The sequence below is a fragment of the Pithys albifrons genome, chromosome 5 (genome assembly GCF_047495875.1).
Source record: "Pithys albifrons albifrons isolate INPA30051 chromosome 5, PitAlb_v1, whole genome shotgun sequence".
NCBI classification, from domain to species: Eukaryota; Metazoa; Chordata; class Aves; order Passeriformes; family Thamnophilidae; genus Pithys; species Pithys albifrons.
Window position 1 is genome coordinate 23,417,053 of NC_092462.1, and position 24,433 is coordinate 23,441,485.

The 24,433-nt window shown below is 36.9% G+C and overlaps 1 protein-coding gene and 1 long non-coding RNA gene across 5 annotated transcripts in view; one reads left to right on the plus strand and one right to left on the minus strand.

The window, feature by feature from the left end:
• Positions 1-12,228, minus strand: part of LOC139672207 (uncharacterized) — a 28,555-nt gene extending 16,327 nt beyond the window's left edge. For both annotated transcript variants that reach the window (XR_011697882.1, XR_011697881.1), the window contains exons 1-3: positions 12,184-12,228; positions 5,415-5,585; positions 2,140-2,238 (exon numbers count right to left, since the gene is read on the minus strand). This is a non-coding gene — a long non-coding RNA (uncharacterized lncRNA). The remainder of the gene's footprint in view (positions 1-2,139; positions 2,239-5,414; positions 5,586-12,183) is intronic.
• The window catches only part of RAP1GDS1 (Rap1 GTPase-GDP dissociation stimulator 1), a 94,634-nt gene that overhangs the window by 17,710 nt on the left and 52,491 nt on the right, over positions 1-24,433 (plus strand). For 2 of the 3 annotated variants that reach the window (XM_071555888.1, XM_071555891.1), the window contains exon 2: positions 18,093-18,203. In XM_071555888.1, coding sequence (XP_071411989.1) covers positions 18,093-18,203 — 111 coding nt within the window. The remainder of the gene's footprint in view (positions 1-18,092; positions 18,204-24,433) is intronic. The other variant, XM_071555889.1, reaches the window with a different exon arrangement.

Consider the following 24,433-nt stretch of genomic DNA (forward strand, 5'->3'; position numbering starts at 1 on the left):
GATTTTTTTTTACCCTGATTTGTCCTGTCAGGTTTTCTGTCTCCAAAGACATATCTTCAGTGGATGTATACTGCCCCGTCTCACTTATTCCAATGTTCATCATAGTGATTTGGAGTAATACTTGAGGACTGTGATGTTCAGATTACAATTTACCCAGCTGTGCATATGTATGTAATGTGCTGCCTCAGAACATCAGCATCATGTTTACTGCATTGTCACTGTTGTATCATTTTTACTAAATAAAGCATTTAACTGCTGTGCACAGGTTAATGATCACTTGTAATTGCAGCAGTCATGCAGAATACTAATGGGTTTTGTGGAAATCTTTCTTTAAAATAGGGTTATATTGGGCTGTTTGTGCACCATTTTAATTTTGCCATCCAATTCTGCAGTTTTATGTCAGTCTTGCATGAAAACTCAGTTGAATCCTTTTCTTTGGGAGAGGACCTGAGCTGATCCTATCACTGCAGTGTTTTTGTTGTGTTCTATGTCCTATGCATCCCTAAGTGAGAACAAATAACTGCATTAATAGGTAAATATTTAGCACTAGAAGGATTAATCACAGATGTCGACTAATCTTAGTAACACCAGGTTTAAAGCCATATGTGATACCTGTAAAAACAAGCTAACTCTAGAGTACATTTTGGCCCTAAAAGCTTATAGATGAACAATGATGACTACCTAATTTTCCATTTGTGAAATGTGGGCACCACAATCTGCCTACCAACTGCATATTGTTGATTTGGGGCCATTTTAGTAATTTTTCCTAAACTGCTAAATTGAAGGACTAGTGGCATCAGAAAATCTCACCAGCCTAGAGGCAGTGCTTTCCAGAACTGACTTCATTTCCTTTGTATCCTTCCTTGGCATTAGAGCATATTAAAAGCCTTTTTCTCCATGGCATGAGGAGACTGTCACACTTCTATTAGCCCTTCTGTGGTTAAAGGAAATTTTTAATTACAGATTTTAACAGTTGTGTCTTCAGTTGGAAAGGTGCTTTTTTATGTGATAGTCTTTCCTTCTCTTCTCTCTGTGGGACAAAAATGCTTTGATGGGAGTAATGTTAGTAGGAGAATACAGGAAAAAAAGTACTTAGAACCATAGGAATTTTTAATTGTAATACATTTGTAAATCAGGGGGTTTAGAGTCACTTACTAGAATTGCAATCCACCTATTTTTAAGAAACTTTTACTGAAAACCAACAATAACAAATGGCAGGTCGTTTCCATTATGAACTTGCTGGCACATACTCATCAATTCAGACAATGTATTTTCAGGGCTGAAAGCTTTGACGCATGATTTGTAATTATCCTGTAGCTTGCAATTAAAAGTAGGGACCTATTTTGATAATTTTGGGGAAAAATAAGTAAAAACAAATTAAAATCAAATTTTAAATCCTGTGGAGAACAGAGTAAACCACCATTAATACTTCATATCTAAGGAATAGTGCGCTTGGGAACATAGTTGTGAAGTCCCCCAGTCTGACAAGATGCAGGGGCTGCAACTCTCAGCCTTCTGCTGGGATAGAGAACTGGGGGAAAACTGTGTGTTTCCATAAAAAGATAACTGCAGGGATGAGTGTAGTAGATCAGCTGGTTCAGGATATGTATCTTGTCAAGAAAGAAAATGGAACTTGCATGAGTGTTGTTGCATAACAGAATGCTTTATGTCTTTTTAATTAGCAACGGCTAAGCTAATTTAATTATTACCTTTTTTATTTGTTTTATTTTGTATTTGTATCTCTATATTAAATGTAAAGTAATAGAACACAAAATGACCTTTATAATTATATCAGGGTAAATATTTACTTTTTCTTGCTGAGACATCATTGAAGTGTGTTGTGCAAGCCCTCAGCCTTTCAGTATCTGATATTTGTTCTGTGTCAGGTGTCAGGGAGGTTTCTCACAGAACTAACATGCTTAGGGAACTCTGTCAGCACAGGACACTGTGGTAGCAATTGCCACAGAGAAACTCAAGTTGATAGCTGGACCAGGAGAAAATGGGTTGCTAGAGTACTCTGATGAACCTTGAATTTAAAGTGAGCTGCTTGAAGATCCAACAAATGAAACAATTTCTTTGCTTGGAAAAGCACTGGGAAATTCAAGTCTCCATATTTTAAGAGCTTTTAAAAGGGCTTACCATTCAAAAAGATGCTCAAGGTCCAAAATTCCTTCTAGGACGGTATGCCTTTGCAGACAGGTAAAACAATTTTAATCTCATAATCACATGCAAAAAAACCTAGTAGCAAGAGAAAGAAATGCTATTAATTGATAAAAATGTAAGAATTCAGAACAGGAATACAAAAGCAGATTACATAAATGATTTATTTCAATGATATCTTCATTTAAGGTGCCAAGATACCTTTAAAAATATAACAGTAAGTAATTATAGAAGGTGTGAAGAAATATTCTTAGGTTCTCTTATTAGATCTTTTATAGTCTTTCCTTAAATCTTCATGGCTTTTCCTAGATTAGCCTCTATTTTCCATTGCTCAGACCTGTTTTATTTTCTGTAGTAGATTACTCTTTGGGTCCTAATCATATATGTTATGGCTTTGGAGATTGGAGTCTCTAGTTTTAATTAAGTCCACAGCCAAGAGTTGGAAAAGAATGTCAAAGCCGAGATCTTTTTATTCAAATCCTTTCCAAAACTTAATTTGATTGAATTGCTAACAAATTAATTAAAACAACAATAAAAATAATCTATATTTTTGCAGTTTTATTCTCTTTGGTATTCCATTCTATATCAGAACCTCCAAGAGTATATGCAGGCATGTAAGAATACTGTATAAAATACTCCAGTAAGAATGAGTTACTCCTAAATAAATACTGACAGAATTGGACCCTTATCTGTGTACTGAGGGCTTATCTTACAGAGATTTAAGATATAAGTTAACTCCATTAATTTACAGATTTTACACTTGATTCCATTAAATGGTGTTGAGGGATAGGAATGAAGAGCGAGTGTTACTAAACCACTTCTTGTAACTAAAACAGCATTTTTTGTCTCACTGTGTATTTCTCGCATCCCAGACAATTGATCCTCTAGCTGAGAGTCTGGTGGACTATTCAGTGGGTTTTTTATCTATCTCTTTTGGCTCAATGTAGTGCAAAAGTGGATGACCTCGACTACCTCTGCCAGTCTTGCAGCATTTTTAACCTGCCTGGTAATTTGGCTATTACAATGATTATTGAAGGCAACAGACCAGGCCAGGCACATTCAGTGCTCTGTGTTTATGATGTATACAGCCTTATCACACGGGTTAATAGTTTCAAAAATTGAAGTCATTTGGGACATCACCTAATACAGCCTCCTGTGCATTTGGGTAACTGAAGTTTGATCAGGTCACTCAGAAGGTTTTTGTTTATTTTTTAAATGCGGGGTGGTTTTTTTGGCAAACCAATGTTGGTTTTCCAATACAAATTTTAATATAAATTACACTGTGAAATTTATTTTTCTGTGTTAAATAGACACCTTTTATCACAGTGAATAAAGAATAAATCTAGAACTGATTTTGGCACTGAAAGATATGTTCTTAATATACACTGAGCATAGTATCCATCTGCTGCTGAAATCTCTTTCCTTGCCCAGAGCGGTTCTTGGGATTGGTTTCCCTGGGAAGATTTGTGTTAGTGAACATTCCTTTAACTTGCTGTCTACTGAGACTTCAGCTCTCTGTAACTGCTCCCATTCTGTTGGTTCAGAATGGGCTGGGCACATTCTTACTCTGCAGTTTTAGAAAAACTGTGCACCGAGTTTTCGCTTTCGCTTTGTATTTGCCTAATAAGGGACTTGGAGCAGCAGTAGACTGAACAATCCTAAATGTTAGGAAAAAACGTAGAACCCAAGCAACAACCCAAAGCAAAACCTCAGCAGTTTACTTTCAAGGTTAGTTTCATGTTTACATACAAGTAAACTTGTTAGAACCTAACCATCTGTACACTATTAGGTGCATATTTGACAAAAAAAAAGGTAAATAAGAAAGCTGTTACATGACTCTTGAACATTCAAACAGCTTAAAGACTCTTTGTGTGGTAATGTTGGCACAGCTCCTAAGTGACCAGATGGAATTTTATTAACACCCAACAGGACAAGGGCTCAGATTTTGTTTCTTAACTTACTATATTTGAAACACTTGTAGAGAATGTGTCAGAAAGCTTGATGTATTTTCCTACTACACAAAATTACACATATACCTTCCCTTAATGCAAAGATGATGACTCCTTCAGAGGTTGTCATTTCTGTAAGGTGGGTAAGAAAAGTTATGACATGTATGGTAATTTAAGTATCACAGCCTTTTAGTGCATTTTTACAAGGTCATTTTATATAAGCTATTTGTTGTACTATCAAAAGCAGAATTTAGAAAGACTTTTAAATAAACAAACTTAAATATTTTATAACAAAGAACAAAATGTACCTAAGTATAAAATAAATATGATTTCTGACTTCAGTAACCACTGATAGTAGTGATGTCAGATTTTCACTTAAGGATTCTGGTAAACATATAAGACCATGAAGATTTTGTGATTTCTCCTTTTCTAGCATTATCGTGGGTTTATTTATTGTCTGTAAGAAATATCTGAAAAATGGAAGTCTCCATTGTCTCTTGTAAATCACAGGATGATGATTAGTCCTGTTGGGAGCATCTGAAGGAGCTGATGTTGTTAAGTCTGGAGAAAGAATGCTCAGAGGAGACCTCCTCGCTCTCTACAACTGCCTAAAAGGAGGTTATAGTGAGGTGGGGTTTGGCCTCTGCTCCCAGGTAACCAGTGATGAGACAAGGGGAAATGGCCTCAAGTTATGCTCAAGGAGCTTCAGATTGGATATTAGGAAAAATTTCTTCCCTAAGAGCAAGAACAGGCTCCCCAGGGAAGTAGTAAAGTCACTCTGGAAGTGTTCAAAAAATGAGTGGACGTGGCACTTTGCAATACTGTTTAGTGGGCATGGTGGTGTTTGGTCAAAAGTTGGACTCGATGATATTGGAGGTCTCTTCCAGCCTTAATGATCTCATGATTCTGTACCTTCAAACCAGACAGTTTAAGAAGCAAAGGAACAAAATCTGCAACACACTGTGGACTCATGGTTAGCCCTATTCCTTTCCAGTGCTGCCTCTCTGTATTTAGGATTTTCAGGGAACTCATGATAGCTAGAAAAGTGCTGTGTTACAGATCAGTATTTCATAACATCTGGCAGAAAAACGCTGATGTGACATACAATTAGAGCTAACAGTACCAATTTTGAGCCTGGGTGTCTTATTCAGGCGAAATTCTCACTGTTGCTGGTGAAAGATGTGCCTGAGGGCTTTATATGGCATCAGATCCCATATTTGTTCAGTAACTCAAGCTGGTAGCATAAGTAGAGTAATGACAGATATTGTACTGTTCACATATATTGTACAATTTATATGCACTTACTTGCATAGTGTAGGCCAGAGGCCAGACCCAGGGCTTGTTGAAGTCTGAAGTCTCAGCTTCTTCTTCAGTACTGGCAGTCCTGGAACTTTGTATCCTCCGCTTTGAATTGCCTGATTTTCATTCATTATTTTTATTTATTAATTTATATATTTATCCATTCATTTTTAGGCTCTGTAAGAGGAAAAAGTAATTTTAACTTGTTTATTGAAAAAGCTACCAGTAGAATAATCTTTCTAGATTAATTAGGAATGTATACTTCAAGTCTAAATTGTTGTCCCACATTGTAACATCCTACAAATGTCCAGTTAGACTAATTTCTGGCATTACATATGTGTTATTTTGTTACTTAAGAAGCCATATTTTGTACAGAACTTGGAAACAGTATAGAGAATTGGTAGCCCCATCAGATTAAAGAAAAAAATAATCAATGTTTGTTCTAATATGACATGTATGTATAAAAACAGCATTTGTTCTAATATAGTAAGGAAAATAATTAAATAAAAAAATTAAAAACTGTAGGAAAGTGTTTTCCTCATTTGTGTAATGTCTATATTGCCATTTGTAGTCAGCTGATTTGAGTCATATTACGATTAAGACTTTTAGACTAGGTACAGTGATAAAACTGCTAGAGTAGGTCACAGGTCAGGCAAAGATCATCCCAAAGAAAAGGTAAAGCTTAAAGACCTATCAGTTTCAAATGTGTGCTTTTAGACTGTACTGTTTTTGTAGTTTAATTTTCTTCTGTTTTTTATCACTTGTTCCCTGCTCTTGCTATCTTGACTTGACGAAGTGACCCTTGCTTGCTAGATTAAAAGTGCTTCAGGCAGAAATCATTCAGAGAAGCAGAAGACAAAGATGAAAGAACATAATAAAACACTTAAGATGAGTGAAAAAAGATCTCGTAGAGAGATGCAAGCCTTGCTAGTCCCATATGTGTGTGTGCATAGACTCATGCACACTGTACCTTGTCTTTTCCATACTGCTCCATATGGTTGCCTATTATATGTACTATAGCATTGTAGGGAATGATAGATTTGATTATTATTAAGGTTACCCTTTTATTACAAGATCTCGTTTCAGTCATTTACTGACTCCTCAGGACCAGCTATATGCTATGCCTAGTGTCTGCTTTAGGCTGTCCATTTTAATCTGCTTGGTGGGTTTTTGTTTCTAGCATAAGCAAGAAACAGGTTTGTACTATTGTCTGAAGTATCAGTACTCATTTAACAGACTATTTTGGTCTTATTGTATTTCCCCACACTATTTTTTTTTCATTTTCTGCATAGGGTAGGCAGTAATCCAGAATAATCTGGTGATGGAGACCTTCTGTTGCTTTTTACATTGCAGTACTTTGAAGCCATGTCATGAATTAAGGAGGGGTAGGCATGTATAGAGAAACATTGGTCTGACAGTTTGTAGTTGAATGTTCCTACAAAGAACTGATCCCCTTCTGCCCCATGGTACATAATTCCTGTAGGAATTCCTGTAGGAAAATATGATAGGCAATTAAAAAATATATCCCTGGTAATCCACTATCATATTTCATGCTTTTGTGATATCTACCCATGATGTGTCATGGTCTGCTTTAAAGAAGTGCTGAGGGTAATCTGTATCTGATAAAAAGACTGCTAAAGAATCCCAAATGTGCAGTAATTCTGGAACCTAAAAATCAGGAGCTATCTCCTGTTGGTAACACCAAATTTCCGCAAATATACTTTTGACTTTGTATTTTTCAAGTTTCAGTTCTCCCATTCACTGACACAGGCTATTGATTCCCTCTTACCTTATAAATACCCTGTGAAAGCAAACATTAATACCTTTGAAACCTGGAGACATAATGTAATGATATTAACTTTATAACTGCCAGTGAAAAAGGAAGTGATCCTTCAGAACAGGATTTTTTAGTAATATCTGGTAAATAAAACTAGAACCACTTATCAAGAAGGAGGATATGAGAAGATACGAAGTAGCTCTTCTTTGACAGAACATTTGTCCTGGAAGAGATAGGTGTCCCTTGGACAAAACAGTATTCTTCATGTGTACATCTTGACATGGACTGTATTGTATGGTAAATATTTTACATTGTGAACTATGTGTGGGTTAATTTAATTCTGGGACTTTTCTGTGCTTTTAAAACCTGACTGTGCAACCTAATATTACTGCAGCAATTTTTTTCATTGCAGTAGTGTATGTATATATTTGTGTATACACACCTCTCTCTAAGGTATAGGAAATCTGGAGCTCTTATAACATGGAATACATGCGTTGTTTGTACAGACACATGTTTTACTTATTTGGGGACTTAATAATACTGTTTGTGTAAATCTATCAAAGTTAAAAAAAACAGTGACAGGTATGTGTATAACTGGAAAAAACAGTGACAGGTATGTGTATCACTCAAAAAAACCCAACAATGAAACTTGAAAAATGATGAGGAAAATATGGAAAAAGTAAAAAGGCTTAAAAAGGTATTATTTTGTAAAGGATAAGCCTTTGTGTTGTTTCTGTTTACTCTTGTAATGACTAGTTTATATTTTCACAAATGTGAAGGCTAAAAAAATGTATTTTTAGAAATGAAACCTGATATTCTCAGATATTCGACACTCACAGATAGTCATGCCTTTGGAGGAAAATACCACCTAATGCATGATAATGTAGTGACAGTTGATGACTTGGGAATTGCATAATTTTCACTGTTCTTGAGAGCTGGTATAGGAGTCCACCAAACCAAATAATTCATTCCCATAGTTTGGGCTAAAAAGTCAGAATCTGGTTGACAGTAGGAAGAGAACTGAGTACTGTGGCTACATATGGTGGCCAGCTGGTGGGCTCATTCATAAAGCCAGTTTGTTGCATCCTGGAAGAAACCTACTAAATTTCTAGTGGTCATTCTCTTGTCCTTCAGCAAGGACTGATAAGAGGACAAGCAGTTCTGAAAACACGCTGACCTGCAGCCTGCACTCCACCTTGCAGGCCATTGTCCTGAGAGCTGTCACACACTGCACTGGCTGCAGATCAGCGGCCGAGGGACGTGTAAGTGCAGCACCCACCACTCCCAGCAAGCAGAGGTGCACAGGGGTGCACTTAGATGGTGTGCTTTCAAATCCTTAATTGGATGCTTCCTTTCTTTTCTCCAAAAAACCTGTTCAGTGTGTTTTTCTAGAGGCAGCAGAGCCCCTGACCTCAGTGCTTCTCTGCAGCGTGGCTCCATTCTCCATCAGTGTGAGAATGTTTTATCTGTTAAATAACACTGTGTTTTTGTTAGCCAGTTACACAGATTCAGGAAAATCTGTATGCACCACGATGCACAAATATTTGTTGCCTTCATTACCTATATTCTCCAGATAGTCAAAAAATGAGCCTTAACAGAACTTGCTATTTGAAGGCTTAGGTTGTGATATGCATTTTATAATTTTCTTTTGGTTTTGACATAAATCTGTGCCTGAGCTCTTATTTCTGATGATGATATGTTCACATGAAGATTGTCTTTAAAAAACTTTCTATAAAGAAAGGGAAAAGGGTAAGATCTATTTAGTAGGGTGACTGAAGAAGATAACAGTGATATGCATTAATTGATGAAATTAGTATATTTATAAAAAGAGGCATACGAATGTGTGAGAATTAAACCAGAGGCCACAGGAAAATCATGTTTTACTTACGGTAATTACGACATTGTTCTTCCCTTCACCACTCAAACCACTTGAGATTTGACTAATCATGATACAAAGCATCAGTTAGGATAAAATAGGCATCTGCCCTCCTTGTTATCAGTTTTATAATGGAGCATTGGATAAAGCCACTGAAGTGGATTCAGTTTTGATTGTAGATGATGTTGTGTGTTTCTTGGCCGCTAAGGCCCCAGTGAGAATTTAAAGGCTTGTGTCTTATTAAAAGTCCCAATTAGTATTTGCTGTTATACTCTCCATGTCTCCTGTGTTTTCAAAATGTGACTCAGTGAAGATCAGGCATTTGGAGGAAACAGACTGTATGAAAATACAATGTGCAGTTACCTGTCTATTAAATGTAATTCTTTACAAATTGGTAGCCATCTTGTGTATGATTTTTACTACTACTCTTGGTAATAGAGTTCCAGAAAAGATCTTTCCATAAACCAAGAACCAAATGCCTTATTTGAAATAATTATTTTTATATCACTAGCTGTTTTTTAAATGAAATTTTCCAGTACAGATTCCCTTTATCAAACAATATTTTGTTAAATGAAAAACATCTATTACATTCTTTTTTAAGACTGGTTTTAAGCAAGATCTTTTAGGGCTTTTTGTAAAAGTTGTTTTGTTGATTTCATTGAATTTTAATAATTTTCTTGAGACCTTAAGATATTTCCAGACTTCAGTGTTTAATTATGAAATATAAAGTTACCTAAATCTGTACCACATTTTTCTGTGGAAGAGGCAAAAGTCTTCCAAGATTCTGCAAAATCTTCTGAGATGTCATTCTTATAGTGTAGCCTTTGCAACTCATGATTTAAGTAGTAGGGAAAGGATCACTAGTGTGAAGAAACCACTAACAGCAGCTACAGGTCAATATACCTTGCCATAGGGTAAATATGTTTGTATTAATATCTATTGGTCATCTCTGACTACAGTAAAAATAATGCATGAAATTATTTTCAAAGATCTAAAATTTTCTTCAAGGCAAAAAAATCCCAGAAAACAAGGAAAAAAAAAGGCATTTTAGCTAATCTGTTACTGGTTATCATTGGGATTGATCCTTTTGATTTTACTCATGAACATGTTATTGAGGGAATTCAGCAGTAGTAAGAAGATCCGAGCACTATGCCACTCATTTTGTTTCAAAATAACCAGAATTCTACAGCAAAATGAAAATTTTGCCTTGCTAAGATATTCCAACTGAAAAGAATGCTGGCTGATGCCACTTTTTTTAGGTTTCTATCCTGATTTTGAATACAAACTGACTAAGTAGTTGTTACTGTTATAGGTTGAGCTGATAATTACAAATAATAATTATCTTAGTGCTCAGGTGGCAATGAGTCATTGCCTGTCAGTATTTTCAGGTAATAAAAGTGAAGCCCCATGTCAGAAAAACAGAAGCAGAAGAAAGTGGATAAATGAAAGAGTAACAAGTCTCTAAGACCAGATGGTACATATCTAAGATTCCGAAAGTGTTTAAGAATGAAGCAGCTGAACTGTTGACAAAAATAGGCACTCTCATTAAAATTAGTTACTATGCTAGAAAAGTAGAGCAAATGTACCTGAGTTAGAGACAGGCCACAGCCGGAGCCCTGCAGTTAATGATCTGTCAGTATATACCTAGAACTAGGAAATTTGTTGGGGAAAAAACATTAATCAGCTGCAATGAACAGGGTAGGACAGAAACAAAGAAACAAAAAAAGAAACAAGCAGGGTTTCTGTTGTTTTTTTTTAAAAATGTTCTTCCCTGATTAAGATGTTTGGATTCATGGATTTAAATGTTAAGCTGGTTTAGGGCCAGGATCAGCTTCAGCAGGATCAGCCTTGGAGCCTGTTCAGCACAAAGGTGCAGCTGATAACATGGGAATTACCCTACTGGCTGTGGAGAAACTACAGAACCCAAGATCTCTTCCAGCTTGCTGGATCCAAGCGGGTGGCCCAGTAAAGTCCAAATGTACCTGGGTAGATGTGTCCGGCCAGCCTTTTCTCTCTGTGAACCAGAGCACTGAGGCACAGTCTGACAGTGCAGATGCCACATGGGCAACTGTCTTGGGTTGAGCTGGCAAAGTGCCAACTGCCCAACAGAGAGTCAGAGCTTTCCTCCCCTACACACGCCGCCAAGAAAAAGGAGGAAAGGTAAAAAAAAACCCTCAAACTAGGTTTATGCTTAAACTAACTAAAAATATTTATACAGAAAAGAGAAACTTAAGAGGAACGACAATATAACACACACTTACACAAGTTAGATATAACAACAATTTTCTACTTCCCACCGAAAACAGATTCCATCACTCTAGATCCATAAGCACCCTAAAAGACACCCAGCAAGGAACAGAAAGAATAACAACAAAATGTTTTTAATTCCCTGAACTCAAAACAAAATGCAAAGTAGCAGCAGGGCCCACTCCAGCAAGACAGCAGCTGCGTGTCTTGCCTCTACTGCAGACATGATGGAACTGAGTGAACACCTCCCACTCCTGTATTCATATCGCAGGTTTGTGTCATCTGGTATGAAATATTTCTTTGGTTACTGAGTCAGGTGATACCTGTCTCCCCTAATCTGTGTAGATTCTCTGAGCCTGCTAATTTGAGGCGTAGCTAAAACTACCACATGGGCCACCTGTGGCAAAAAGGCAGGACACCCAATTGTTCTGCTTTTGACAGTGAATGACCTGTAGCCAGGGCAGGGACAGGAGTAGCACAAGTAGAGAGAGGTATGATCCCAATTTCCTGTAATCTGGCATTTAGGAATTTCCTAATCTAGAATTATTATGCATATATGGACTTTAGTTTTCTCAAAACTTTTTTCTAATTGAATAAATTAAATGAATCTGTTTATAATTTCAGCCTCTTAACAGTTCTACACTTCCATTATGTGTGGTGTGAAAATATACTTCATCCTCTCTGAGTTTGTTGCTTGATAATTTCATTCTGGTATTTTAGTTGTTGTGTTAGAAGAAACAGTAATTATTAGAATTCTTTTCATTATCTTAGTCCTATTTCTGATTCCACACATCTACATCATTTTTTACTCATCTTTTTTTCCAGAATGAAAAGCCCTTGTCTATTTAACTTCTTGAGAAGGAGTTGTTCCTTACCTTTGCTCAGCCTTTTCTGCAGCATGTCATTTGCAGCATGATGTGCCAGGAGGTGTATGCAATATTAAAAGTGTGGGTTGTGGGTACATAGTTAATCATTTAACAGTGGCAAAACAGTTTTCTGTTTCCTGTTGGTTTCCCAAAAAGGCCGTTGACCTTTGCATTGTAAAAACCATTTGGTCTTGTCTGTCCTTAACAGGTCCCCTGGCATTACTTATCAAAAACTAATTGTTTACCCCTGTTTCTGCCTTCTGACAGCATATAGGTAGCTTCTGAGTAGATGCCAAGTTTAGAAATTTACTGGATGGGCTAAGAAGAAAAAGTTGTCTCTAATTATGGATTTTTGTGGTTTGACAGAAAAGACTGTACACTTAGGAGAGCACTTGAGGGCAGCTGCTCCAAAGGCAGGAGAGGATGGAGTATTTTTTGGCAGTGGACTAAACATGAGAGCAAAATTCTTTTATTCTCAATAAACTCTACAATGGGTGTATTTTGCATGTCTAGGTGGATGAATGATTATGTGGGACTAGGTAGGTTCTGATAAATTATCCAAGGCAAAGTGTCTTAGTTTTTCCTTATAGAGATTCAAAAAGGACTCATCCCATACATTTCTGTCAGTTATTCAATGTCCTGGGAACTAAGGGGCTCTCATAATTTTGGACCAGTCTTCTGTTTTCTTTGGAGAAGAAGGGGAAGCAGTGCCTGCGGTCATTTAGGACCAAAGGCATGCTACAGGTTTTACTTGTTGATGGACTTTCTGCTGCAAAAAGTAATTTGGTCCAAATATGCCTATTCTTCAGAATCAACAAACCACCACCACCACCCTATGGGAGGTTATCAGGGTTGGGGGCAGTGAATATGGTTTAGTGTGGAGTGGTCTGCCAGAGGTGTAGGGTCTGCATTAGAGTAGAAACATTGATGGCATCCAAAGGGAAGGACTTGGGGTAATGATGGCTTGGAAGCTGGATGCTTGCCCAAATGGATTACCTGTCTGATCTTTGTGTCAATTCCTAGACTCTCAAATAATGTAATCTCAGACTGCACTTTTTGTCAAAAAGAACTATGGCAAGTCCATATTGAATTGCCTATATAGGTTAGTTCATACTGAAATTCTAGTAAGTTAAAGTCTGTACAAGAAAAGAAAGTAGTTCCTGAAGTCCACGTGCACTTAAAGTTTGAAGAGATTTATGCTATTGTAACACAAGGAGACCCATCAAATGGCACATTCCTTCTGCTCAGTTTGATGTCATTGTTTCCTGAGAGGCAATGAAACAGACTCAAAAGACTCTGACATTAATACAGCCACCATCCCTATATTACAGAACTGCTTGAACTTCTTTTCTTATCTGATCAGCCCTTTTCAGGAAGTCCCACTTCAATATCTATTAGTTTTGAACTCCTTATCTGTTAAGTTGCTTGTTTGTATAATGTAATAGTCTCTTTAATAATAACAGTATACTAAGTGTCAATCAAAAGATACAGGCACTGTTAAAATTATGTTCAAATTCCTCATTTTTTTAGAGAAAATATCTATACTGGAAAAATAATATGAATTTATGAAAAACAAACAGTGCAGACAAAAGTTGACCATCTAAATACTCAACTAAGACATTCTAAATAAATTTTTTAACATCAGTCTTGGAAGAGGGCTTTTTCTGTGATTTGAGTGAAAATGCTGTGAACTCACAGCAAAATTAGCGAGTTGGTTCTTGCCCACAGAAGCTGCATCCCTAGATAGACTATTGGGTATCTTGTCAAACTTTTTGTGGTCTAACCAGCACTCCTGTGGTCCTGACCCTAGACAAAGTTGACCAATTTCAAAGTTTTTACAAACGAAAGAATAGTTCTTCTGTATAAAACAAGTTAATGGTTGAAAATAGCAATGAGTCACAGAAAAGCTCTCAGAATAAAAGAGGATTGTGGAATGAAATGGAATATTAAAACATTCTCTTATGTTAGGTTCTGACTAATTTTTTCTGTAAAAACACCTGCACAAGAGATAGCAATAGTTTGGAAGAGACAGTAGTAACAGTAGTAATACTAAGGCACCATAAGCAATGTGGGCAAGCATAGTATTTAAGCCATCTCATTTTTTATGGATGTTTGCACAAGCAGTTATCAGGGGGGAAATGCAACAGTAGGTGGAATGGGCCAGAAAGGTCTGACAGCTCTGGACAGACTCCACTTCCTCACTTATCAGTTTGTATCATTAGGATATATTGGATTAAGGTTTGTGGGATTCTGAGCTTTTTGTCCAGATAAGGTAACTATTTCTTCTGAGAGCAATACGGTAAGCCAGATGTAAGTCTGAGAGACTCCTGTGCTTGGGATCATCAACAAAATAGTTGATAGTTCTGTTAATCTTCAGACTTCCTGCCTCACAAATTCACAATCTGATACCAGATTATTGAGCAACTGTGCCACAGAGAACATTACTAGCCTATTTTTACCTTTACCATCCTAATCTTGCCCCCTTAGATTTTCCTAACTAATGTAAGCTTTCACATGATCTTACATATTGACAAAATCTACTTATTCACATTTTTCTGATACTCAGCCAAAAAGATTCTTAATATTGTTTTTCTCCGCCGGGGTTTTATTGATGAGGATCTGATCAACCCATGCAGTAACAAGCCTACTGGGAACAGCTTCTATAGAAGGAGAGGAAGAGACACTAAAGTAAGCAGGAGATGATCACAAGCAAACAATAGGGGGTTTGTACCTGGAAGACAAGCATCTGCAGCTTCTTCCCCAAATGACAGGTTTAGGGCAATTGTGAAACTGCAGAACTTAGGCAGATTTGTGTGATTATATGGTGAGAGCCCTCTGGAACATGACAGCCCTTTCTCTGTCAGTGTCATCTCAGACTGTAGGGGTTTGTTCTTTTCAGAACAACAACAGAAACAAAAATAACAAAACCTCTGAATCTTTTTAAGTTGTATTTGCTTATGTCCAAGATTCTCAGGTTTTGAAAGTAACTGTGTCTTTCAAGGTATTGACTCTTTAGAAAGGAGACTGGGTATGACAGAAAGAATCAAAGTGAGCCAATTAAATTCTTTCTTGAAGGATGTTTTTTTTCCCTCAGTGCTCTTAGCCTTCTGACATTGTATCAAAAGATTTGTTGTTTCTCCAATATTCCCACTTAACATTTTCTTCTTTAGCACAGAGTAAGTCTCAAGCTGCAAGAAGTTTAGAGTCATATGCTTGTTAAAAAATCAAGGATTATTTTATTTTAGAAACATGCTTTATGCGAATGGTTTATAAATTTTTATTATTATTTTAAAGAACTTATGTATCATCCAAGTATACTTGGTGAAAAGGCAATTTGGCACATAGTGCAACGTGGTTTCATAAGATATTTTAAAAGTAATGTGGCATATATATCATTGCCACAAGTGTCCATTGTATGTGAAGTGTATCTTAATTTACAGTTAAATGTTTGTGTATGTCAGTGGGATGTGCACTTTCTTGGTACTGTGAAAAGTTGGGTTGTTTGTCCTAGGGAATTAAATATTTGGAAAGTCACATCTGACAATTTTTCCCCAAATGCATCATTCCACATATCTTAGAATTGTATAGAATTACAATGGTGGACTTCACCCAGAGAAACTTAACATGGCACTGAGCTTAGAAAGGGGAGATAGGAAAAAAGACTGGGGAGACTTTCCTAACTCTATTGCAGGTTCTATGTGGCATGGAGTGGAAAAAATTATTTGAGATAAAACACTCATCTCTGCACAGAAAAATGAAATAATAAGTGGGATCTTGTGATTTATTGAGCCTGTGAGATAGAAGAGGCTGTGAGAGAAAAATAAATTCTGGGTGTGCTGTCTGATTACAATAGCCTCTCTTCACAGACTGCAAAATCTGGTGTGAAGGTGGATTTCTTACCTATGCATTTTCGTCTTCCTCCAGTTGTAGGAGCCCCTGGTTTTTATATCTAGTAAATTTAGTCCTCTGTAAATGTTGCTACAGTTACAAAGTTAAGTGTGTGAATATACAGGGGGATGAGGTGCTTGTAAGAAGGGAAGAGAATTAGTGCTGTATTAGCAGAAAACTGAAAAGAAGAAATGAGTTGGAGGCAGATGAAGAAAGTATAAGAGGAGGTGGAGTGTACAATGTTACATTGTAGTACTGGGGCTGGTCATTGAGTACTCTACACCTGTGTCTCTTGAGAAATTCCAGTGTTATTTCCTGAATAACGTATTTAACCACTGAGACTTTTCAGTGCATGTTCAACTTCGCAGTTGGTTAAATGCTGTTCCAGAAAGGTGCTACAGGAAGCCAGTTAGAGAGTAACATAAGTCAATAGGAAGGAAAATGAAATTTAGGGGGTTTTCCCTGCTAGCTTGTTCCAGGAGGTGGGAGTTAAGCATAGCAAGGAGAGGGGTAGGGAGGCAGGTTTCAGATCTCAAGGAGCACAATGAAGTGTGGTTGCCCCAAAGGCTTTTATAGAGTTGCCAGCATGCTGCTGGCTCTCTGCATTTAGGTGTAATGGGAGTCCTGGCTATAGCATTGCTAAGAACGTGTTCATTACTGAATAGACAATCCAGCTGCCCAATCATAGAAACATATAAACAATTTCATATATAAATACTGAGCACTTCAAAATTTAAGTACCTTACATTTATCTGTATAGGATATTGAACTACAAAAGCATGTGCTAATTAAAAATGGAGGTGGAACAAAAGCCACAGCTTTGGCTGAAAAACAGAGCAGCACCAGGACTGAGATTCCACCTCTTCACAGGATGCCTGCTGTGTTTCCATTCCTTTCCTTTGCGCCATCCCATACGTAGGCAAGTGAAGAAGAGGCAAAGCACAGCAGGTGCCAACCTGTGAAGGGGCTTCCTACATTGGTGTGAAGCTCGAAGGCAGCACTGGCTGCCATTCAGGCTCAGAAGATAACAGTGATGCATTGAAACTGCACCTGTGGTTCTGTTGGGTTTGGGTTAAGGCTCTTGGATTAGCCATTGGGATACAAGAGACAGCTAGATGCTATTTAGCATTATTTGTTTTGAGTAACACTTTCTGCTTACTGTCAGAGTTGGCATGGAAACTGAATCAGCACCCATTTTTAAAAGAATAGTCCATTCAGAGTGAGGTTAGTCATCAGCAGGCTTACCAGAGAGACTCAAGCTGCAGCTGCCAGCACTTAAACCTTGCTCATGAATAGACAGAATATTCAAAATGGTAATAGTCCTCCTACCCCAACCTTTATGGGGAAAAATGTGCATCTTTTGAGAATGATACGATATCATTTGCATTTCAGTGGTGTTTTTTTTAAAAAGGCAAGAGTTAGTTATCTGAAGTCCACAACAGGACTTTCATATTTCAAAAACATTCCATCTGTTTCTATGGTTCAATTAATTTAAAGAGTTAACACAATAAAACACATACAAATATAAACAATGATGCTCGTAACATTGTGGTGGAAAATGGTATAATACTTAAAAAGCTGTAAGCTTAATATTAGGCGTCTGTGAATGCATAGCCAAGATGGAAGCCTACACAGCATGCAGAAATGGGCATTTTCAATTACTTTCCCTTTATTGATGAAAAAAACCAATATATGCTTATTTTCGTTCTATTTTATTCCTACACACAACGATAGAAGCAAAGGAGTGGCTGCTGGTTTTCTGCACCAACTAGGCTGAGAAAATCCTAATGCCTAAATTGCTGTTTGGTGGCATTTCATAAAGTGCCTGCTGACATCCTTTTCTCAGATGCAGGATGATAAATATATATACATAAATTTGGCAAGTTCAATTTCATCTATAACCTTTCACTTCTGCCTTTTTGTATCCTAAGAACCGGAATGGTTTATTTTACACTATTTACATTCAAGGCTATATTGCTATTACCAAATTGATGAGGACACTGATTTCTCCTTTCTTTGTGTTTACCAAGCAGATAATTTAAGTGATGCCCTGAAAAAGCTGAAGATAACAACCACTGACAGCACAGCAGATAGCTTGGAGGGATGCTTGGACTGTCTGCTTCAAGCTCTGGCACAAAACAGTAAGTTGTATGGACCTTTCAAATTTTGAATCTCATGAGACCACTGAGTTAAAATGGAGGTATTAAAATGTGGCAGAAAGACTGTCTCAAGCAATGGGCAGTGGACTGCTGGGTTGGCTGTTCTGAGGGGGATTTTTTTAACCCATATATCTGTAACATTCCGGTAGCAACGAAGGTGGTGACAGGTAAATACCTGAATATTTGGAACAGCTGTAGTCCAGTCCTTTTTCCAATATGATGAAGTAGCACAATTAATTTTCTAATTGATTGCTAAAAAAAATAAGAACAGAGATGGAGAAATAAGCCTGGTAAGATGAGGGAGGGATAAGGGAGCTGCTTGCTAGTTCTGGTTGGAAGAGCATACCTTCCTATTTGGAATGTATTCTTCTTCATACTTCTCATCACAGATTTCTTATTTCCAGGAGTTTCAGTTAGCAGAACTAGGCTGGATATCCAAAGATGGTCCAAATTTGATATACTGTAGTACAATAACAAAAATAACATCAGAATGGAGCAAGATGTCTTTTTCACCTAAAACTATGGAATGCATGTCCCCACTCCCAGTAGACAGAAAGGTAAGGTAGATGAAGATGACAGTTTATAAGACTTTTCCGAGTTCAACTTTTTTAATGCTTCAGATTGTGGCAGAAGAAAAGTATGTGTGTACAATTTCAGGTTGAAAAACTTCCCAGGATAGATACAAGCCATGATTAAAAATTTTTTATTTAAAAAAAGTTAGTCCTTGCGAAATACCAATACACTCAAAAGTACATACTATTAATAAGTCTTGGGGTTTTCCCCATGATGGTATTCCACAAATCACAGCCTTTTAGTAGTTGCTGTAAAACACTTCTTGAGGTTTTTCCCAACTGAATATAAGCACCATCCATATCAAGTAAAAAATGGATTATAACTACCTCTGCGTTTAATAGTCAGGTTTTCATTCTGATTATTTTGGAAGGAGATGTCAGCCACGAAGTAATAAAATATTTGGGGTTTAGATCAACCCATTTTTTGAAGATGCTGAATCATTTTCCCTATGCATTTATTTATAAGGTATATCCAATCCTTGAATCCAGCCTCCAGCTGAATATGGCATTTCCAGTAATTTTAAGTCTAATACTTAAACAAGTACTAAAAAGAAGATGGTGTGAAAAGTTACAATATACTTATGTAAACAGCAGAATTTACCATTTTGCCCATGAAGGTCACATAGATGTGTCACAGAAGACGTTTGGCAGATGCAAAATAATTTTGACTAATGTATGGAAAACTTACTGATGCTTCCTAGCAACCAGATGACTCTCTTCCCTGTCAGTCTAGGGCTTTGTTCTTCCTTCCAGAATCTTTTCTCTTCTAGTCTTGTAGCTTCCAGATCAGATAAATAGATTATTAGGATTTTTATGTCTCTTTTTTGAGTAGTTTTATAAAATTTAATCCCTCCATCATGTACCAGGCTCTTTGCATGTAAGTGAGTAACATGAACATAACCCTGCTGAGCTGCCAGACAATACACATCTCCACATGTTTTCAGTTGTCCCAGACTGAGGGCAACTAAAATAACTCACTCTGAAAAGTAGATGTGTTACATAGGACAGTTTTTCCAACAACTTGTTGGTAATTTAGGAACCAGTATATCCATGCCCGTTCAAGGGAACAGTACACTTCAATACATAAGCTTTGTGGAGTCTCTTTGGACAACAGGCTTTAATTCTCAGGATAGTCTGATGACTTGGGGGGGGAAGAAAAATCCTCATGGAAGACAAACTTCTAGTTTGGGATAATTTTGTGAGAACAGCAGGACATTCAAAAGACTTCATAGGCTATGAGGTAAATTGCATGTATGTAATAGGTTGGTTCAACAAATAGATACAGAATCAGCTTTCTAAATGCTTTCTCATAGTTCTTATCCATCCAGTTAACATCTTAAATATGGATTTGATTGATTGATTTTTAGTTACAGTCCTTATTATTATATATATCACCTTTGCATCGGTATATAAATTATTATACAATAATAATTAGAAATAATTTTTTATAGAAAAGTATGTTAATTGTAATGCAGAAATAATTTAAATAAGATTTATCAAATAGTTATTTTGCTCACTTTTAGTATATTTCCATGTGTATGATTATATTAATGAAGTATAAATTCTAATTATAGTTCAGTAAATCATCATATTAGAGTATCCCTAGAGAAATAAGCCATGCAAGGAATAGAGTTTATTTCACGAAAATTTGGAAGGACTGTGATTTCATTGGGCATTCATGGTGGTATTGTAAGTCACCGAAGTTAGTTTTATTCACTTCATTAAGACTTGGAGATGAAAGTCTTATGTTACATAGAATTTAGAACATTACTGATACACTAATACAACTCATTCCCCTCTACTGCCAGCCAGGATCAGCAGTTAAACCCAGTGTTAACAGAAAACTGAGATTTTCAGCAAAGGAAAGAATCATTTCCACAACTTCAGTTCTGGCATATAACGTGTGCATACGAACATTTCAGTGACCATTACCCTGCTTTTAACTGCTGTGTCTATGCCTGCAGCATAGGGTTGTGGTTGCTGCAGAAACCAAAGTTCAGTTCCCTAGTCTCTAACAATACAATTATAGTTCCATTTACAGTCTTTTAAATTTTTATTATGTTAAAACATTACTTTCGTCTCATATTGTCTACTGCAGAGAAAGAGATGGCAAAGTTATGATAAACATTGTAACTTTTGATTTCTTTCTATGTAATCTGCTGCTTTTCCTTTTGTTTTTCATGCTCCTTCTGAAAGTGGTATTCTGATAATCCTAGACAGGTGTAGTGCCCTGGAACAGGGTCCCTCCTGTCCGACTTTACGAGCTATTATGCTATTTGTCACACTAATCAAATTATGGTGTACACAAGCTGAATGTGATAGCTCTTGGAAATATGGGACAAGCCAAATTCAAATTTTTTTAGCTACTATTCATCTAGGGAGATAGTTTTATAGCCCTTCACATCTGAGGCCTGGGTCTGAAAAACATACACAGAGGTTTTCCTTAGGAGACGTTGTTTTGGAAATATGTATATTCCCCTTTATGCAGATATTTTAATTCTTACCTGTCACCAGCTCTTCTGGCTGAGGCTGGTCATATGTGGCCTAGCTTGGAGCACTGAGGAGTTCAAGATGAAAGTGGCAACAATGACAGAATAAGAGATAAACATGCATTAGAAATGCTTTAGAATAATGACAGACCTCATTTTGTGCAGAGTTCCTTCAGCATTCACAGTTAAGTTAGCTGGCCTTTCCACTGACTTTGCAGCCGTAAGGCTGCAGGAACTTTAGTCCAGATTCCCAGGTAGAGTAAGTTGGCACAGCTCCTTTCACCTCTGTGGATCCATGTCATTCACATTAAATGAAAATGCTGTCTGCCTTGCTTCTGAAAGGAAAACAGGAATGCCTGATCTCTCTCCATCTGCTAGTGCTCACTGTCTCTAGATTGCTATACTTTGCATAATTCAGATTTTCAAGAGAAGGTTGGTACATGACCCATAAGCAATATAAGCAGAAAAAACCAGTCAAGCATGCACTGAATGAAATACTGGCTTCTACTGAATCAAGAGGTGAAATTAATTTATTACATGTGCTTTCCTTTAACACCTGTATATTGAAATAAGTTACTCCCTTGTCTGCTCCACAGAATCTGGATTTTTTTTCTCTACAGACATAATTTGCTGTGTTATTGTAGTGAAAGAATTGTGCTGATCTGGAGCAGACTGTTTACAGTGATATGGAATGTAGAGTGATGTAAATGCTTTATTTTGTATCTCACACCCAAATTAAAATATGGGTATGTACTATTGGATATTGGTAACAATTGGTTAATTGTCTTGTATAAGAAAATACAACAGAAAACAATATTGGCCATCATTTTATATCAACAAATATATATACAAATTTATACCTATTAAGAGTCATTTCATAAATACTGTGCTTATCCAAAAAATGCAGTTATCCTAAGATCCCCAAGTAGAGGCCTACAAGAAAGGACTGCCTGAGAACAGGGAAATGAAAAGGAAATGTTATTTTTGACTCTGATGTACTCAGTGTAAGAGGCTGAAAATGCCCACTAATCTCAGCCTTCAGCACCTGACTCTGAAAATGTCTGACATCAATTGAAGTGCAAAGGCGAGCACATGCATTTGAAACATTTTTTTACTTACACCTTTTGTGAGACTAAGAGTGTGAGTTTGCATGTTGTGTGTAAACATGGTGAAGCAAAATCACACCAATAAAGATAAGCTTAAGTGAGAGGGCAGGGCCCCAGTTTTGAGGGGAATTTAGAAATGTTGGAAAACTTTGAAATAATACACTTTACCTTAAAGATGTGGTTGGCTAAGATGCCCCATTTTCTACTTCTTGAGCTATGCTGGTACCTGTGATGGCTCAAGGAACCATCACATGACACATGAAAATTATAAATCTATGTTTGAAACTGGAAATCTCAGCATTATTCAAAGGCTACTTTAGTATGACATTTTTGTCCCCATAATGAACAGTTTCTTAGTGGTATTTTGTCTTGCCCCAAAATGTATTCTGGCTATATGCTCCAGCCACGTTGGAGTATACTCAATGTGTTGTATCAGAGGACAAACTCTCTGAGTAACTGCTAATAAGCCTTTGCCATCACTTCCTGCTATTCCAGCTTTATGGTGTTGTGACCACGGGCTCAGCCCTCACACCTTAACCTTCTTGTTCAGGTTTTCTCTTGAAAGTTACCAGTGGGTTTTCAGCGATGCATTTGTTCCTATTTGATGCTATCACAGAGGAGGATGTGTTAGCATCTGGAGTCCTTAAGGAAATGTTGGATTTCTGCAGACACTGCACATTTCTCACATTCCTTCATCAGTGATGAAATTTTACATCCAATGCCCTGAGTCCTCTGTAGGCACCTGCTTTGAAAGACATCTAGTTTCCTTTCTTTAATGTTTTGCTGGATTTCCAGTTCTCACAACCACATGTTAAAACTAAGGTTGTATTTGAGCTGGAAATTCTTCATTTTATTCTGTTTTTTATGGCTGTGGCTTCCATATGTTGTTGAATTTAGTTAGTGCTCGTGTGCTTTCTATACTTGATATTCTTTTTTCTGATCTTCACCGGCCATAGAAGATCACAGAATTACAAAATTCTGTGATCTTCTATGGCCAGTGAAGATGACTGCAAGATGGAACAACTCCTCTACTGGAGCAGAAAAATCATTAAGAATTTAGGGATAATGTTTTGTAATTCTTTAATTTGGGGCTCAACTAACAAAAAAAATTATTGTCACTTTTAATGTCTTTGATTTGTAAAAGAAATAAGCAAGCTTTACCTATTTTTATCTATTTCCTTTTTGAACATTTGTGGTAGTTCTTATTTTTTCATTGAAGCTATCTGCTTAACTTGTAGCACAAAAGTGCCATCTGATTTCAATGAAACCGTGTACATCTTTAGTACACACAGGGTTAAGCACAAGTCACTTCAGCTCTTATTTCCACAATTCTCTCACACATTGGCATGAAAGTAAAAGACATGCTTTCTCCTACCCCAAAAATAGAAAAAATTAAGTTGTAGAAACTTTTGTCTTAGCAGAGTTATTCTAAGGCACAAACATTCCTGAAATCACTCTCATTTTTTCCTATTGGCTAGGTGTTTTAAGCTTTCTCCATTCCCTGTCATGGAGTGGAGCATGGAGAATAACACCATATTTCACAGCTTGCTCAAGCAAACGTATCCTTAGACATCACCAAATGAATCTTTCTCTTTTTTGAAGAGACTGTTTGAGCAGAATAAGAGTAAATTGAGGTGATCATCATTTCACTGAGACTGTGGCCAAGGAAAAGTACTTTCATGATTGTGAATGGTTGCATTGCATTATAGCGTAAAACAAGAACTGTCTCAGGTTCTGTTCTGACCCTCACCTGTAGGAGTAACTTGGCTACAGTTGTTTCACATAAATAAGAAACAAACTTTAAGTACCCTCACAGCTTTAATTCTTTACTAACATGTAAGCTGTGACAACACAAGCCAGTGCAGAGGCACATGGAGATGGCTTAGCACAAGCAAGTGGGTAGACAGGGGTACTAATTGGATTAGTTGCCTATTAAAACAACTGATAGCTAGTAGAATTAAATTCATTGACAAGTAACATTTCCCTGTTTTCTTATTCCTCTTTGAGCTTCAGCATCTCCCTTTGTTCTCAAGAGTAGTCCCTCT